Genomic DNA, 20,029 nt, shown 5'->3' on the forward strand with positions numbered 1-20,029 from the left:
GTGTAAAGGTTCAGGATAAGGGCCAAGCTTAGGAAGTTGGACTTTACCACTGCAGCAGCACATTCCTTGAGTCTCATCTTTCCATTTCAGAGCACGACACCATTGGCAAGGAGAACGTGGACCAAGATTAACAATTTCATCATTGGAATAATCAATTTGACTATTGTATTTGAAACCGGATAAACGCTTAGAAGTCCAGGGCAATAGCTTAGACTTTTTTAGTCTTTCCTGGTATTTAGACGAAGATGCTTTATTAATATGCGGATTTCTAACGTCATAATCTTTTTTAGCTTTACTTATAACATGAGGATGATTTGCAGCATACGTTTGACGTGCTTTGATGTGGATTTCAGGATGATTTTTTTTGTATTTTTTGACCGCCTTTCTGTTAACTTCTTTATGATTTTCTGAATATTTTGAAGAGGCTGTTTTAAGTTGTTTGGACCTAATTGCACTTGAAAATCTTTTTCGCCGTTTTTGTCCTCTTCTTGATGAAAGTGATGATTGAGTAGAAGACGTTTGAAAGTCATCAAGATTTTCTGATTGAGCAACACTATGATTAATGGTTTTAGCCAATGGAACTAAAACGTCAAAGTGACCATTATTAATATCCCCAGTAAACCTTAATCTTTTAACTCCATTTATTGGTCTTCCAAACGCAGCTATTATACGATTATTTTGGTAAACTTGAAACTCATATGGAAATAATTCTGCCACTGCTGCAATTTCACAAAGAGTTCCATACGTGTAGCGCTTTGACATGTCATCAAAGTACAAATGTTTATTACTATAAGGTTCTCCATTTAACCGATTTGTAAGGCATTGAAATCTCTGCCAGTTTTGAAACACATGAAGCACAATTTCACATCTTATTTGATAACTTAAAGACACTGTATTATATAGTAAAAACGATAATGACGAAAAAAGGCACGCACCGTCACCGGGAATTAAAATAATTTCAAAAGAAATGCTAGATTCCATTAGTGTTTAATGAAAATTCTTATGCGTATAAAAGGGATTGTTAAAATAAATTATATATAAGTTATAATAACTAAATATAAGGTTATATATATATATATATATATATATATATATATATATATATATATATGTAATTATATTTTATACGGTCTATGAACCATCTATGAACGGTCTACAAATCATCTACGAACGGTCTATGAACGGTCTATCAACCCTCTACGAACGATCTATGAATCGTCTATGAACCGCTTACGAACGATCTAGGAACGGTCTATAAACCGTCTATGAACGGTCTACGAACCGTCTACCAACGGTCTATGAACGGTTTACGAACCGTCGACCAGTCGTGAACCAAATATTCTCTGATATTTGCCCAGCGGAGTGGGCCGGGAATGGCTAGTAAATAAAATATAAATTATAAAATAACCCCTTGAAAATATTTGAGCATTTAAAAAAATATTAGTTAATGAAAAACTTATCAATTGATGATCTTTTCACATGATGTATCGACAGTACAGAGGTTGATTCAACTAAATTAACCTTGATGATAATTTTATTGAACAATGTTAATCAATTTCAGTGAATGATCATTTCACATGATAAATATTTATTATTTTCACTGTAATTATGAATCAAATCAAATTACTTTTATAAAATAATTAGTTTGACAGCAATTTATTTGCTCTTTAAAAGTTTGACAGTTAAATAAAATATAAATAACGGTAAGTAACTCATTTGTTTTGAAGATAATTTCACGACTATTCACTACAACTTAAAAACTAATCAAGATTACTAATCGGGTTTACTTATTTCTATAAGTAAATCTCATGAATAATACTAACTTCCCGTTAAGAAAATCGAAAATTTTCGAAAAATCGGGATGTTATTGGTTTTACCACATTTACAAAAAATCGAGATTTCATCAAAACTCGACGTTTTGAAGTCCTAGGAAGCTTTCCTGACTATTTTTGCGAGGGTGTCTGTATGTCTGGCTGTATGTATGTATGGATGGATGTATGTATGTATGCGCGCGCGCGTGTGTGTGTGTGTGTGTGTGTGTGTGTGGCTTGACAGATTAGAACATAATGAGTTACATTCGAAAAGGCTGTGTCAAACTGAGATTTTCTGTAAATTTGAACCCATTTTGACCGATAAATTTTGAGAAATATAAAAAAAATTATTTTAATTGTTTTTTGTTTTGGAATAACTTTTGAACGGCTCAATAGATCAACCACGAAAACTTATTAGTTTTGAAAATTAAGAAAAATAATGTTTCATGAAATGTCTGTCAGACTTTTGAAATTTTAGATACTAAAGATCAGCTATTTTTTTAAATTCAAAGAATTCCAAACGACAAAAAGCATATTATTGAGCTCGAAAAGCTGAAAAAAATAAGTGTAATTTTGCGTATCATAAATTAAGGTAATTTTGATAAATATAAATAAGGCTTTTTCATAATGTCGATAATTTACTCGGACAGCTAGAAATGACATAAATTTTATTTTGCAGCTCAAAGAGCTCAATAATATTGATTTCAACGGTTATTAAAATTTTTTATGTTTTTCAGTTTACTTTTATTTTATTTTTATTTTATTTTATTTATATTTTTTATTTTTAAACTAAAAACGAATTCAAATTTTTTTAGAAAATAAACGAAATTAATTATATTATTATGTAATGTAACAAATTGACATTAATATGAATTAAGGTCAGGTAAAACACTATTAAAAACTGAAAGCAATACGGAATAAACTCAATTTTGATCCATTTCACATTCCACGTCCCTGCGCTCAAAAGTGAAGCTGTCAGGGTCGTAGAAAACATTAGATGATGAAAGTGCGTGAGGGTTAAATGAAGTGAAGTTGAAAGGCGAGTAAATGGGATGAACAGGAAAATGATGACCGTAGAAGCAGTTAGCACTGACTTCCACGACCCAAAATTAAAAAAAAAAAAATATCAATTTTATCATAAGAAGAGATAAAAAACACACACACACACACACACACACACACACACACACACACACACACACACACACACACACACGCAAAAGCACAAACACATACACACACTCACTCACTCTCCCACACACACACGCGTGCGCGCAAAGATACACACACACACATATGCAAAGATGCACACACACACGCACATGCACACGCGCACATACTGACACCATTTTCTCACCATGTTTATCTCAAGGACGTTTCTCAGCTGATTCTGGGGATCACGAATCATAATGATATGATGTTCAAAAGACTGAATGTCAACAATTCCAAACGAAAAATAAGAGTTAAAAAGGTGCTCATGATTGCCAAAGAATTCACAGATGTATCCTCGAAAACTAAAAAAAAAAAATAAAAGTAAGGTAAAAGCCCCAAAGTCTGATCATGTACCAAGTCATGCTCACTACATGTATTTATATATCTATATTTGTAAATAAACATTTCAAATTTAAAATACTTACTCGTAAAATTTTCCTTGCCGGAAGAACGGCGGGGCGTTTAAGCGCCGCATTTTAATTTTTAAGAAAGGATGTTTTGGGTGACGTCTTTGAGGTTTGATTGACTATGATTTGTTTTTTTTTTTTTATAAATATAAAAGAGAAAAAAAATGAAATAAGTAACCAACTTTAAATGAGGATTCTATTGTTCCAACCCAGTTATTTATTGATTATGAACGTAGTAAAAAATAAAAAGAAATCTATTTTGAAATGATTGAAACCAATTTGAAATGCTCTAAGTATCTAATTTAGGCACTGCAGACATATATTTAATATGTGGGGATATTTTGTCACAAAATGGCTCAAAATCAGATTCGTTTATGAGAAATCGTTGTAAAACGAAAACCAAAAAATAGTTTTTCTTACATAACTTCGACACTTCTCATCGGATCGTTTTCGATGAGATAAAATAATTTTTAATACTTCAAAAATCGCGTCGATTGCCGTCAAAAACGTATAAATCGGTTCATCCATTCAAAAGTTATTGCAATTTAAATATTCAACATGTGTGTTCGGAAGTATGTAAACGTTTTATCACTTCTGAACGGATTTACCGATCCGATTATAGTAGGCGGCATTCGAAAGAGCTTCAACAAAATTAGATTTCCTAAAAATTTGGATCGATTTGGATCGGTAGATTTTGAGAAATTTAAAAAAAACTAAGAAAAAAAATTGTCAAAAGTTGTTTTTTCGAAATAACTCCAAGATAACTCAACTGATCACTTCCATAAACTGATTGGCTCTTAACATAACAAAATTACGTTGATTAGTGCAAATCGGGTCAAAATCGGTTGATCCGGTTATGAGAAATAGTTGTAAAAAGAAAACCAAAAAATAGTTTTTCTTACATAACTTCGACACTTCTCATCGGATCGTTTTCAATGAAATAGAATAATTTTTAGAACTTTAAAAATCGCGTCGATTGCCGTCAAAAACGTATAAATCGGTTCATCTATTCAAAAGTGATTGCAATTTAAAAATTCAACATGTGTGTTGGGAAGTATGTAAACCTTTCATCACTTCCGAACGGATTTACCGATCCGATTATAGTAGATGGCATTCGAAAGAGCTTCAACAAAATAAGATTTCTTAAAAATTTGGATCGGTAGAATTTGAGAAATTTAAAAAAACTAAGAAAAGAAAAATTTTCAAATGTTGTTTTTTCAAAATAACTCCAAGATGACGTAACTGATCACTTCCATAAACACCCCCGCAACCCCGCTTGTGGGTCGAATTTCGAAAAATCCGTTCTTAGCTGACCTGGACTTCGGGAAAGGAATATGCATACCAAATTTCAAGACCGTAGGAGCAATATTTGAAAAATTTAATTTTTTTAGGTTAACACCCCCGCAACCCCCCTTGTGGGTGGAATTTCGAAAAATCCGTTTTTAGCTGATCTAGACTCGGGGAAAGGAATATGCATACCAAATTTCAAGTCTCTAGGTCTCATGGTTCCAGAGATATCGTGATGAGTGACTACATACGTGAGAATCTCTTATATATATATATATATATATATATATATATATATATATATATATATATATATATATATATATATATATATATATATATATATATATATATATATATATATATATATATATATATATATATATGTGTGTGTGTGTGTGTGTGTGTGTGTGTGTGTGTCATAACTTCTGAACGGCTTGATCGATCAGGACCAAACTTTGCTACTCCAAAGAGTATCGTTGATATTGTATTTCCTGAACATTTAAAAAATAGCGTTTTATTAAACTTTTGAGTTCAAAGAGCATAAAAGCCTAGAACAGCTAACTCTTTTCCTAATTTCCGTTTTCCTAACTTTTCCACTAGGATGCGAAACTAATACCATATTTTTTTCTTAAAATTAAAATCGTACTAGCAGATACTAGCTTTAACTAAACACTTTGGCACGTGGTCCTATCGGAACGATCTATAATCGAGGAAGACGAAAAAACTAAATATTAAACACGGTAGATTATTTTAAAGTACATCAGAGTAACCTTTGGATATTGTAAATCTTAGAAATAGCTTTGTCTCCGAGAATCACTCTTATTTTGAATATCCTTTTTAAGGACATATTCTTAAAGGTTTAAGTTTTGAAAACATCGAATTAAAATCGATCTTTTCCAATTTATAGACTAGAATACCCTCTCAAAGTTATGAAGTATGGTACCTGCAATCAATTAATGTACAAAAAATGTAATATATTCAAATATAAATATTATGTAAATTTTAAATCAAATCTCGATTATAAAAATAATTTTATTATACGCCTAAGGGAACTGAGATACATAAATTAAACTTAGATACACAACATCTAAATTAAATTATTAAAATTCAATGCATAACATTCATTCTATCAATTAAAAATGAATTTCTAATAACCGAAAGGGGTGCCAGAAATTCTACCAAAAATGTTTTCATTCGAAAATTTGGAACATTTAAATAATGAGTGATTGAAATTATGACGATTCTAAAGTAAAAATATTCAAAAGAAATTTTCGTGAAAAAAATATATTGACACCCCAAAATTATTCACTGAAATCTATTCTAAAACAAGACTAGTCAAAGAGCACGTCGACAAATAATATCTTATTACTTAACTGTAACTAGTTAATACTTAACTATAATTAGTTACTGGAAAAATTTCAAATAATTTGTTATTTGCATAGAACGCTTTTTGACTATAATTTATGGGAAATAGATTTCATTAACCAATTTTAACTTGTTTTCATTCTTGTAACTAAAATCACTCTTAAATATTTTTAGTTACGAATAATTTTAATTTCAAATATTTGTTCTTGCGTAGATTTTGTACTTGCGAACATAATTATTTTAGGTAGAATTTCTGGCACCCACCGAAAGCTTTTGTTCAATCGTTAAATGTATTTTTTATTTTAAGTACAGCATTCAATTTATTTATATTCATAATTTTGTTTTGTTTTTTTTTTGTTTTAGTATTATTGACAGACATCAAGTCATAATTGATTATTTTAAGTGTAGAGTTAAGGAGATTTGGTTACCATGACTACAACAGGAGGTCAGTTTACGTTAGCATCGTCTACAGGAGCTGTTCATAGTGGTAGCAATTCAATAGCTGAGGTGGAAGTCAAGCCAAATATTGTTGTTGTTACTGCTCCAAGTACTAATAGTACATCTACTATAGCACAAAGCCAATCTACGAGGAATCAACAGATTATTACAGTGGTTACTAGTCCAAACTCTTCAAACACCAGCAATCTCCAGCCCATACAGGTTCTTATGATACTCATTTGAAGTGACTGCTTAATAACCTCTCTACTTTGCCACCAATTTTTTATTATTTTCCTTATTTAGGAGTCCCTTATTGTACAAAATAAAATTAATTAAAGAAATTAATTGCAACTTTCCACTCATTTCAAATGCAAAGTGCTCCAAATTTCACCTATTCGCTCTGTACGCGTGGACGGAGCTAAAATTTTAACACTCCTCCATTAATAGTATTAGTGTATTCATGCATACTGACCACATCACCGAAATGAAGGCACAAGGGTTTTCGGGGGCTCATGGCACTATACAGGGTGTCTCTGAAGTGGCGGGAGTAATTGTTGGGGTCGATAGAGAAAAAAATACTGAATCGAAAGTTCCTGAGCCAAAAATTTTTTTGGGCCATAGAATTTGAGTTATGAATTAAAAACGATAGCCAATCAGAAGCGCGCTATTCGAGAAATGAAAATGAGCGGGGAAGTAGAGGAGACGCGAGAGTGAGATGCTGCAATAGCAGCTTACTCGCTCACACAAAGCCGAGCATGAGAGGGGATTGTGACGCTATGAGCCGAGTACGTAAGTGTGAATGAGTGGATGTATGAGGTCGCAAGCGGACGGCTTAATGTATGAGTGTGTGTCCGTGTATCGCAGCATTATTGGAGGCGTTGTAACGCTGAATTAAAGCTAACCGGGTACTCTAAGACAGAGGAAAAATTTTAATTTTTATTTTTATTCGAAAAAATTTAATAAAAAAAAATAAAAAGGCCCAAGATTTAACCAGACCCACAGAAACGGAGAGTAAATTTTTAATTCTCATTTATTTTGCTGGGGATTATTTTCAAATACAAAAAAAAAAAAAAAAGGCTAAGATTCAACTGGAATCCAAAAAGAGATGGATGAAAAAATTTTATTTTTATTTTTAATCAGCAAAATTATTTTTCTTTAAAAAAGAGCCCAATCTCGACTGGAGCAAGAAAAAATGATTGAAAAATTTTATTATTAATTTTCAATCAACAAAATTATTATAAAAAAATAAATGGGCCCAAGTCTCAACCGGACCCAAACAAACGGATAAAAATTTTTATTACTTACTTAATTTGCTGGAAATTATCTTTAAAAACGAAAAAATGCCCAAGACTCGATCGGATCCAAAAAAATAACAGTACAAAAATTTTTCCTTATTTTCAATCAGCAAAATTGTTTCTTTTAAAAAAGGCCCAATCTCGACTGGAGCAAAAAAATGATTAAAAAATTTTATTATTAATTTTCAATCAACAAAATTATTTAAAAAAAAATAGTCCGCAGACTCAACCGGACCCAAACAAACAGATAGATAGTTTTAATTACTTATTTATTTTGATGGGAATTATTTTAAAAAACGAAGAAAATCGCCCAAGACTCGACCGGACCCAAAAAAAAAAAAATAAATTGAAAAATTTTGTTTTCATTTTCAATCAGCCAAATTAATTTCTTTTCGAAACAAGGCCCAATCTCAAACAGACTAAGAGAAACTAATTAAAAAATTTTATTTTTTATTATTAATCAAATATTATTTAAAAAAAGAAAATAAGCCACAGACTTAACCGGACTTAAACAAACGGATAGAAAATTTTTATTACTTACTTAATTTGCTGGAAATTATCTTTAAAAACGAAAAAAATGCCCAAGACTCCATCAGACCGAAAGGGAGATGAATAAAAAAATTTTACTATTCATTTTTAATCATCATAATTAACTTTTTTATAATAAAAGGCTCAATTTCGACCGGACCCAGAAAAAATGATCCAAAAATTTTATTTTTATTGTTGATCATCAAAACTAATTAAAAAAACAAATGAGGCCCTAGACTCAACTGGACCCAAACAAACGGATAAATAATTTTATTACTTATTTATTTTGCAGGAAATTATTTTTGAAAACGATAAAAATGCCCTAGACTCGACCAGACCCGAAATAAAATAAATTGAAAATCTTTGTTTTTCTATTTTTAATCAGCAAAATTATTTTCCTTTGAAAAAGGGCCTGATCTCGACTGGAGCAAGAAAAATAATTGAAAAGTTTTATAATGAATTTTTAATCAACAAAATTTTTTAAAAAAGAAAATAGGCCCCAGACTTAACTGGACCCAAACAAACGGAAAGAAAACTTTTATTCCTGTTTTTTTGTTGGGAATTATTTTTCGAAACAAAAAAATTGCCCAAGACTCGACCGGACCCGAAAAAGATAAATCGAAAAATTTTATTTCTAAATATTAATTAACTAAATTATTAAGAAAAAAAAAAAAATAGACCCAAGACGCAGCAGGACCCAAATAAACGGATAGAAATTTTTTATTACTTGATCACCAAGATTAATTTTCCTTGAAAAGAAAGGCCCAATCTCAAACAGACTTCGAATAACTGATTGAAAAATTTTATTATCAATTATTAATTAACAACATTATTCTTAAAAAAAAATTAATAGGCCCCAGACTCAATCGGACCCAAACAAACGGATCGAAAACTTTTATTTCCCATTCATTTTGCTAGGAATTATTTTTAAAAACGAAAAAAATGCCCAAGACTCGACCAGAGCCAAGAATAGAAGAATGCAAAAAAATTTATTTTCTCTTTTCAATAACAAACAAAAATTTATTGAACAAAAATCAGCCTAATCTTGACAAGACGATAAAAAACTGATTGAAAAAATTTATTATCAATTATTAATTGACAAAATTATTTCAAAAAGAAAATAGGCCCCAGACTCAACCGGACCAAAACGAACAGATAGAAAATTTTTATTACTTATTTCTTATGCTCGGAATAATTTTTGAAAACAGAAGGAATTGCCCAAGACTCAACCGGACCCAACCAAACGGATGGAAAACTTTCATTTCTCATTTATTTTGCTGGGAATTATTCTGTAAAATAATTTTTCAATTAATCGTCAGGTAAAATGTCAAAAAATAAATTAAAACAAACATTGAACTCAAGTCCCAATAATTTTGATATTTTAATTAAAATTATTTTTTAATTAATTGACAGGTAAAATGTCAAATAAGGAATTGAAAAAAATCGCTCTCGAGTCCTGATAATTTTGATATTTTTATTAAAATTATTTATCAGTTAATTAACAGGTAAAATGTCAACTAATAAATTAAAAAAAAAAATTGAACTCAAGTCCGAATAATTTTGATATTTTAATTGAAATTATTTATCAGTTAATTGACAGGTAAAATGTAAAAAAATATACTAAAAAAATCGCTCTCGAGTCCTGATAATTTTGATATTATTATTAAAATTATTAATCACTTAATCAACAAGCGAAATGTCAAATGATAAAAAAAAAAAATTGAACTCAAGTCCGAATAATTTTGATATTTTTAATAGAATTATCTATCAGTGAATTAACAGGTAGAATGTCAAATTATAAATTAAGAAAAAAATTGAACTCAAGTCCGAATAATTTTGATATTTTTATTAGAATTATCTATCAGTGAATTAACAGGTAGAGTGTCAAATTATAAATTAAGAAAAAAATTGAACTCAAGTCCGAATAATTTTGATATTTTTATTAAAATTATCTATCGGTGAATTAACAGGTAGAATGTCAAATTATAAATTAAGAAAAAATTGAACTCAAGTCCGAACAATTTTGATATTTTTATAAAAATTATTTTTTAATTAATTGACAGGTAAATAAATAATAAATTAAAAAAAAAAATTGAACTCAGGTCCTGATAATTTTGATATTTTAATTAAAGTTGTTTATCAATCAATTGACTGTTAAAATCCTGAATAATAAATTAAAAATAAATCGCACTCATGTTCTCATAATTTTGATCTTATAATTGAAATAAATTTCTAATGAATTGACGGGTAAAATCCCAAGTATCAAATTAAGTAGTAATCGCACCCAAGCCCTGATAATTTTGATATTTTAATTTAAATTATTTATCACTTAATTGATAGGTAAAATGTCAAATGATAAATTAACAAAACATTGAATTCAAGTCCTTATAATTTTGATATTTCAATTTAAATATTCTTTTTATTCACTGACAGGTAAAATGTCGAAGAAAATATGAAAAAGAAATGGCATTCACGTTTTAGTAATTTTGATATTTTAGTTTCCCTTTTTCTTAGCAAAGAAATCATTTCAAAAAAATCTACAGGTGTTTCGGCAGTTCAAGGATAACTTTACTTTAATGTTATTAGTTTGCATTCACATCATTACACTTTACTCCTTTTATTAAGCAATTAAGATTCCAGTTGAATCTTAGCCTTTTTTTTTTTTTTGTATTTGAAAATAATCCCCAGCAAAATAAATGAGAATTAAAAATTTACTCTCCGTTTCTGTGGGTCTGGTTAAATCTTGGGCCTTTTTATTTTTTTATTAAATTTTTTCGAATAAAAATAAAAATTAAAATTTTTTCCTCTGTCTTAGAGTACCCGGTTAGCTTTAATTCAGCGTTACAACGCCTCCAATAATGCTGCGATACACGGACACACACTCATACATTAAGCCGTCCGCTTGCGACCTCATACATCCACTCATTCACACTTACGTACTCGGCTCATAGCGTCACAATCCCCTCTCATGCTCGGCTTTGTGTGAGCGAGTAAGCTGCTATTGCAGCATCTCACTCTCGCGTCTCCTCTACTTCCCCGCTCATTTTCATTTCTCGAATAGCGCGCTTCTGATTGGCTATCGTTTTTAATTCATAACTCAAATTCTATGGCCCAAAAAAATTTTTGGCTCAGGAACTTTCGATTCAGTATTTTTTTCTCTATCGACCCCAACAATTACTCCCGCCACTTCAGAGACACCCTGTATACACTATATACACTCATCACAAAAATTAAGGGATACAAAAAAATTCCTTCGATTTTCTATACGATCATTAATCCCAGAGTTATTGATTATCAAAGTCAAAAAGAACTTTTTTGCTTTGATTGACGATAATTCGACGGCAAATCATCGTACAGGCATTTTGATTACGTCAAATTAAAGGACATTAAATTTTTTTAAAGAAATTTTCAAATAAACCATAAAAAAAATTTTTTTTAAGCCTGTAGACCTTTTTTAGCTAAGAAAAAATTTGGAAAATTTTTTTTTATGGTTTTCTCAGGATTACTCTGAACCCAAACACGATAAAAAATGTTTATGGTCATATCTAAAAACTAGACACTTAGAGCTGCGATTTCCTGTTTTTAACTTCCCGCTAAGAAAATTAAAAATTAAAAAAAATCGGGAAGTTATTGGTTCTACTCCGTTTTGCGAAAATCGAGTTTTTATCAGATTTCGTCATTTTAAGTCACATGAAGCTTCCCCGACTATTCCCGCGATGGTGTCCTTGCGGCTGTATGTATGTATGTATGTATGTATGTATGCATGTATGTTTTTTTTTTGGAAAAGCTAAAAAAATCTTTCAAAGATAGCGGGATCTTTGAAAGATGATGGTCGGTAGTGTGGGATTTTTACCCACTAAAAAAAACTCCTCTCTCCTTCCCGGTAGATAGTACGGAGATGACTGTATCGGAATCGCGTTACCATTATTTCAATCCAGTCAAGTTGCGTCTCAAGACGCATACGTCTGGTTACTGGTCTCTTTCTGCGGTTTATTCTTTTAGAAGGCGCTGCGGGTAGGCTGCGACAGCTGACCAGTTATCTTCTTTTCTGAGCATGCAGGCTATCAAGCTCTTGGAGGAGAGTATGGTGCCTATAATTTCTTCGGTGCTGCTTCTGTAGTCCTTCCACTGTACACACTCGAAGAAAGTGTGTTTAGCGTCGTAGATTTTGTTTGGGCAGTATTTGCACGTCGGCGTGTGTGCGCGCGCGCGTGTGTATGTATGTATGTATGTATGTATGTATGTATGTATGTATGTATGTATTATAACGAGTTTTTCGACCTCGTGCGTTAGCGAAGCCGAAGTCCAAAATAAATAAATTTGGCCTATCTGCTGTCTTATTGTTGGGCGCCAGGAGCTAGGCTCCACTCACGTCGTGTACGGCGTACTCGGACCGAAACTCTTCTTCGGGGTGGCGGGTAAAAGGTGCAACCTAACTTAAAGAAGGAACTAGGAACGATCGATCGGGTACTAATAATTCGCCGAAATTATATTATAAATTCTGATTTATTGACCAAAAAAAATATCAATGGTCGCCGAAATGACAAAATCACAATAATCAATGGATCAATATTCGCACGCCGCAATTAATTTAATTACTAATAACTAAATTTCATTAAAGAATAAAACGTCGCAAGAATTTTATTAGCAATAATCGAATGTCCAAAGAACCACAAAATCAAAATCACAATTCATCTATTAACGACGAAATCCCCAAAATAAACCAAAATCGTACGCCGCAATTAATTTAATTGATCATAATTAAATTGTTGCAAGAACCAAAATCAACGTCGCATTAATTTCAATCATAATTGATTTCTAAACAAAGTTAACCATAATTAAATAAATCCTCAAAACAAAAAAAAATACTCGTCACAAAAAAAAATCTTTAATTCGTCGTAATTAAGTAAATTAAACAAATTGAATTGGATCAATTAATCGTCGCAAAAATTTTAATCAATAATAATTAATTAAATTAAACCATAAAGTATACTTGATACATCAGACACCGTCGCAATAAATGTAATTATCCATAATAATTATTTGAATATATCAAAGAAATTAAGCGTCAAAATTTTCTAATTAATTAGCTAAATTTGATCAACACAAAATCTTTCACCGGCACATTATCCGCACGACCGAAGCTCAATAATCGGGAGTATGATAGTGACACATAAGAATGTGGATAATCACTACAACAATTAGCATAGATACACGAAATACCTCGTGGGATAATCTCCAGAATAAATGCAAAAAAAAAAAAAAATAAGAAAAACAAAAAACAAATAAAAAAAAAATAAGTCACTCGTAATATTTCGTTCGAGTAAGTGAATCCCACAAGATTTTTTCAGAAGCGAGCCCACTTACCCTGGTAGAAGGCGTCGTTTCCCGAAAAACAATAGCAGCAATAAGATATCGTCCTGGCTTAGTCGCACGGCTCCGTCGTCCTCGGCTTCCACGTCGAATAGACCTTTAGAGCTGCAGCACGGCGTTGTATGCAGAAAAAAACAAAAAAAATCCAACAAAGGCAATTGCGTCGGTCACAATAGTTGACAACTCAACCCTCACGTCGTAAGGTATTGCTTAAAATAATAGTGACAATCCGTCGCAAGAGTAATTAAACTATCCACGTCAATGTACTGACAGATTTTTTTTTGGTTTTTTGTTTTAAATTAAATAATCTCCACCAGCACTCTGACAAAAAAAATATTCCAAAGAAACAAATCTCAACTAAAACTCAACCTCTAACTAGCGTCCGTTTATCGCAGCGGGAACACGTGGAAGGCTGAAACATGGCTTCGTTGTTGCCCGCTTGGCTGCACTCCCCTCTCTCTGGGCCCTTGATTCTCTTGACGCTCCAGAGATGGCGCTGCCTGTCCAATTTTCCAATATTGACGTTTATTTTGATATTTATTAGCTGAAGCATTGGCTCGTTCAACAGCCAGCTCGACAACTCCGCGCCTGCGCCGCTCACTCAGCTCCGTGGACTGACCAGTCCGTTGTTTAATCCTTGGGTTAGCTTTCCGTCGTCGGTGATTTTCTTGGGGTTGTCCCACGTCGATGATACTCGTCGATGATCCTCTTCTCGGGTAAAATGGCCGTCGTTTATCTTCGTCAGTTGAACTTCGATCGGTTTTACCCACGCGAGGGCGACTCGGTCGCGGCGAATCCAACCAATGACCTGACTAACAACTGAAAAATTTTTATTTAAAAATAAAATTAAATCCAAAATTAAGGAAAACAACTTATTAACAGGTGACGGTAAAAGCGGCCTGTTACTATATGTATGTATGGATGTATGTATGTATGGATGTGTGGATGTATGGATGTATAGATGTGTGGATGTATGAATGTATGGATGGATGTGTGTGTGTGTGTGTGTGTGTGTGTGTGTGTGTGTGTGTGTGTGTGTGTGTGTGTGTGTGTGTGTGTGTGTGTGTGTGTGTGTGTGTGTGTGTGTGTGTGTGTGTGTGTGTGTGTGTGTGTGTGTGTTTATAGAGGAGGTAAAATACATTTACGTATGCCAGAACTAGGTGTTGGTGCCTGGGTATGTCGGGCTCAGAAGTCAATATTATTTTGCAACAATACCGAATAAACATCCTTCTCTCTCCTTTCCCCATTGATGTTACAGGGAAGACTGGAAAGGGACCGCGTTAGCATTACTTCAATCCAGTCCATGTTGTGTCTTATGACACCTACTTCTTGTTTCTACTGGTTTTTAATCGTTTTCTGCGATTTTTTCTCTTAAAAAGCGCTGCATGTAGGCTGCAACAGCTGACCAGTTTTCTTCTCTTTTGATCATGCAAGTTACCAAGCTCTCAGGGGAGAGCGTGGTGCCTATTGTTTCTTCAGTGCTGATTCTGTCGTCCTTCCACCGATCACACTCGAAAAACGTGTGCTCGGCGTTGTCAATTCTGTTTGGGCAGTATTTGTACGTTGGTGTGCCGTGCAAACCCATCTTGAAAAGATAGGCATTGAATTGCCCATGTCCCGTCAATAGCTGGGTCAGAAAGAAGTCCGTGTTTCCGTGCTTTCGAGAAAGCCAGACGTTAATGTTTGGGATCAGGCTTGCTGTTCTTCTGCCCGTCTCTCCTGATGTCCATCGGTCCTGCCACTCTTGCTGCGTTTCCGCCTTTATCCTCGTTCTTGCGTCCTTCATGTTTTTTTCATTTTCTTTAGCGTCATAAAGTTTAGCTTTCTCGAACGCTAATAGGTCGATGGGCATAGCTCCTGCAATGACCAATACAGCCGCTTCGGAAACTGTGTGGTAGGCGCAGGTAACCCTGAGAGCGCCTCGCCGCTGTATTGCTGCTATCTTTCGCCGATAGGTTTCTGCTTTAATATGTCTGCCCATATCTCCGCTCTATAAAGCAGTACCGAGTGGACTGTTTCTAGAAGAATTCTTCTCTTTTTTGTTCTTGGTCCCATAATGTTGGTCATGATTCTTGCGAGGCTAGACACCGTCTTGTTGGCTTTCTGGCATGCATTTTCGAGGTGTTCACGAAAAGATAGTTTCTCGTCTATCATTACCCCCAGATAGCGCAGGGCCCTTGTTGATGTTAGTGTTGTTCCTCCCATGTCCACTGCGAATGGTTTTGGGAACCATTTTTGACGAGTCAGAACGACCATCTCAGTTTTATGCTTGGCGAGTTTTAGGCGGTGTTTATCGAGCCAAGTCTCGACGGCATCAACGGTTTCCCGAACTAGTAGTTCAGCCTTCTCTACGCTGTCTACTATTATCGTAGCCGCGACGTCGCCTGCAAAGCCCGTGAGCTGTACTTCCTTTGGTAACGGAATCTTAAGAAGCTCGTCATAGTCCGCGTTTCATAGGTCGGGCCCCATTATTGAGCCTTGCGGCACGCCGGCTGTTATGGCGTATTCTTGTGGTCCTTCTGTAGTCTCCGCTACTAGCTTTCTTTCTTCAAGGTAGTTGTCGATTAGTGCCAAATTTTCTGGCTTTGCGTCAAATTTGTGTTCCAGAGCTTCTAGGATATCTCTCCAATTCGCACTGTTAAATGCGTTTTTGACATTTAGCGTGAGGAGAATGCATACTTTACGAGCTTTAAGGCTACCAATCCATGCTTCTCTCGCTGTCCCTACGACTTTAGGGATCGCGCCGACTGTTGAACGTCCTCTCCGGAAGCCATGTTGGTTTGCGGCAAAGCCTCCAGCACGATCAATGTCGTTTCGTAATCTTCCCTGTATAAGCTTTTCGAGCAATTTCCCAGCAATTCCCAGCATGCAAAGTGGTCTGAACGACGAGGGTGTTACAGGGCCACATTTGCCTTTATCTAGCAGAATTAATCTCTGCCGCTTCCAGACCGTGGGAAATGTACCAGTTGCCAAGCATGCGTTGTAGGTGTTTAGGAGTATGTCTGGATATTCCAGGGCTACAGTCTTGATCACCGATGTTGGGATGCCATCAGGGCCGGGTGCCTTTCCTGTTTTGAGGGTCTTCGCTGCATTCTGTAACTCCTTGGTTGTGAAAAGTGTTACACTGTTTTTCACATAATGTCTTTTTTCCCTTGGTTGGTGTTTGGGGAACAGCTCCGCTACGATGCTGCTCATTAAAGCAGGTGATTTCGGCGCTTCTGGTGAAGCCTTTCCAACTCGTTTGGTGACAATTTGGTAGGCTTTGCCCCAGATGTCTTCATCAAGGTCATTACAGATCTCTTGCCACAATTTCGCTTTGCTTGCTTTGATTGCCCGGTTGAGGTTCTTTTTGGCCTGCTTATACTCGCTCAAAAGTGGATCTTGATTAGGGGAGCGTTTCGCAGCTCTTGTTGCTAGCCGACGTAGCTTGTGGCATTTTTTCCGGAGTTCTGCAATGTCTGTTGACCACCAATATGCCGGCCTGTGGAAACTCTGATTTTTCAGCCGCGGCATAGAGGCGTCACATGCGGCAGCAATTTCCTTCATCGTGTTTAGCACTGCCTCTTCCATCTCGCTGCAGGTATCCGGAGTCAAGTTGTTCTGGAGAATGGACCACTTTCGTGCTAGTGAAGCTCGCAATGCCTCTAGATCTAGCCTCTTGGAATTTCACTTCCGCTTAGAAACGTCGCGTTGTGAGACCGGAGCAGGTGCCAATCCAACATTGAATGTCACGAACTGGTGATCACTGCCACTGTATTCTTCGGATACTGCCCAATCTTCAATCATGTTGGCAGTCCTTGGAGTCGCCAACGAGATGTCGAGGATGGATTCTTGGTATTCTGGTCTTCTGAAGGTCGTAGTGCTCCCGGTGTTTAGCACTATGAGGTCGAGTCTAGCCGCGACGTCAGCGACCTCGTTGCCCCTGGTGTCGGAGAAAGCAGCGCCCCACTCAGCCAATTTAGCGTTGAAGTCTCCGGCTACGATGACTTCGCCGTCGAACTTAGTGACCGCATCTTCTATATATGCCAGTTTCTGTCGGAACACACTAATCCCTTCGTTAGGTGAGAGATAGACGCTCATGAAGTAGGTTGTGGGGGTTTGGATCCAGACAAAACCTGCTCCACTTCCGCTGTTGCTGACGGTAACGTTCTTTCTGTTCACAATCCAAATTGCTGCCGTGCCAGTTTCGTCTGCAAACCATGTTTTACCTCTGATGTTTAGATATTGTTCGCAAATAAAGCAGACGTCGATTTTGTCTTTAAAGACACGCAGGCGTAGCAGGTTTTGCGCCAAGGCGCACCTATTCAAGTTGCATTGCAGTATGCGTTTTATTTCTCGTGTCTTCTCGTGGTTTCGTCAAATGCTGTGCGGAATGCCTAGCAGGCTCCGGTGCCAGAAATATGGCATAAGCCGTCCGGGGCATCTTTGTCCAAAGTGCAAAGGAAGCATTTTGGCTTCTCCGTGCAGTTTATGGCCTTGTGGTTTTCTCCGCTATATTTGTAGCAGCACCTGCTTCTGTCTGGTCCCGCACACTGACGTGTTTAGTGTCCAAAACCAAGACATTTAAAGCAGCGGGTTACTTTAACAACTGGACGTATACGGCAGTTTACTCAGCCGATCTTTATACGGGCCTTGTCAAGGGCCTTAATCGCGCTGGTCTCGTCTATCTCGCAGAAGTTTGCTCGATTGCTTCGTGGTATTGGTTTTGTAAGATTTAGGCGTTTAATCTTTAGGCTATTGGCGAATTTACGTTCAAGTGCTTCGCGGACGTCTCCCTCAGTAGAGATTTGGTCTAGGTCGAGGATCTCGATCGTTGTTTTTAGTAACAGCGTCTTAACCGTACCGATATTAGAGCAGTGGCTGACTTTACCGCTTCGATAAAAACACTGCTATCTTTGGTCTTTCGAGCCATTTCGAGGAGAACGCATCCGCGTTTCGTCCGTTTTATAGACTTTATGTCTACGCCCGTCTCGACAAGGTTTACCTTGGTTTTGATTTCTTTTAGGAAATCGGCATATGATCGGCCTTCTACTGGTTGGACCAAGGCAGCCTTAGTTCTTGTCGTTTGTCTCTTCGGTTTCTTAGAGCCACCCTCACTTGGTTGTTGTTGAGCTTTAGTCGAGGGAGCCACTGTGTGTGTGTGTGTGTGTGTGTGTGTGTGTGTGTTTGTGTTTATTTAAGCCTCTCATGACTTTTGAACGACTAAACCGATCGAATCGAGATAGATGGCGATCCAAGTATCATTGACATGAAATTTCGGGGAAATTTGAATCGATTAAATTCGTTAGATTTTAAGAAATCTCACAAATAAAATTTTCAAAAAATGGTTTTCGACATAACTTCGACATTTCTTTTTTGGTCGTTTTTAATGAAACAAAAGAATTGATAAAGCTCAAAAGACCACGTTGATCGCTGCCAAAAACGTGAAAATCGGTTGATTGGTTCGTGGATTATGGTTGTCGAAAAAATTCGAAAAAAGTAGATCTTTCCAATTTCTCTGTAATATTCGGTCTGATTAGTTGGTGTTTAAAAGTTTATCATAAGATTCGAAAAAATGCGTCGAATACTGCCAACCGTATCCAAATTGGTTTATTCATCCGAAAGTAAATGCAGTTTGAAAATTCAAAAAATATTTTATAAATCATGTTTACACATGGAATTTGTGGGAAGTTGCAGGGATTTAAGGGTCAACCATTTTCCTAATTTTTTTTACAATCATTCTTCAATATTGAGCCTAAATCGAAGCCGTTCTTCTAATATTTCTTACGTAGTCATCGTTGTGAATATCTTTCTTTGTCAAAATATAGAGGAAAAATTTAAACAAATTTTATGGGTGGAAAAAATTATGACTACAAACTATCTGATTTAATTATTTTAGCTCGTAGTACAAGATCCTTTGGAAACTGCTGCGGATTCATCAAATAGTTCTTCTGGAACATCTTCTCACGTGACAGCTCAAGTAGTAGTGAACACAACTCATTCGGGTCAACATAACCTTCTAAATTCGGATGCAGCATCTCCATCTACCAGTGGAATCGTTAGTGGCTCACCTCATTATATTACTGTAACAGGTATACTATTAAATCAATAGTTAAGTTCCAATTTTTATGAATGTAAATTTGAATTTTTTGTTATTTGAATAAATAGGTGACTGAAACATGAATTTGACATCACCACTAACAACCAAGTTTGTTAACTTAGCTTTGTTATAGTTCAACATTGTTATCACTCCTTCGAAAGATTTTTAATCGATAAAATATTGATTGAAGCACACTATTAGCGACAATGAACATAATCTGGCACACCAGGT

At 35.1% G+C, this 20,029-nt stretch overlaps 1 protein-coding gene across 1 annotated transcript in view; it reads left to right on the forward strand.

Moving 5' to 3' along the window:
- Rfx (regulatory transcription factor Rfx) overlaps positions 1–20,029 on the forward strand; it is a 142,506-nt gene that overhangs the window by 19,532 nt on the left and 102,945 nt on the right. The window contains exons 2-3 of the mRNA XM_074253285.1: positions 6,449–6,745; positions 19,598–19,790. Of these exons, the coding sequence (XP_074109386.1) occupies positions 6,515–6,745; positions 19,598–19,790 (424 nt within the window). The 5' untranslated portion in view covers positions 6,449–6,514. The remainder of the gene's footprint in view (positions 1–6,448; positions 6,746–19,597; positions 19,791–20,029) is intronic.

The sequence above is a fragment of the Cotesia typhae genome, unplaced genomic scaffold (genome assembly GCF_013202065.1).
Source record: "Cotesia typhae breed Kobodo isofemale line unplaced genomic scaffold, CoteBio_Ctyphae scaffold_13, whole genome shotgun sequence".
NCBI classification, from domain to species: Eukaryota; Metazoa; Arthropoda; class Insecta; order Hymenoptera; family Braconidae; genus Cotesia; species Cotesia typhae.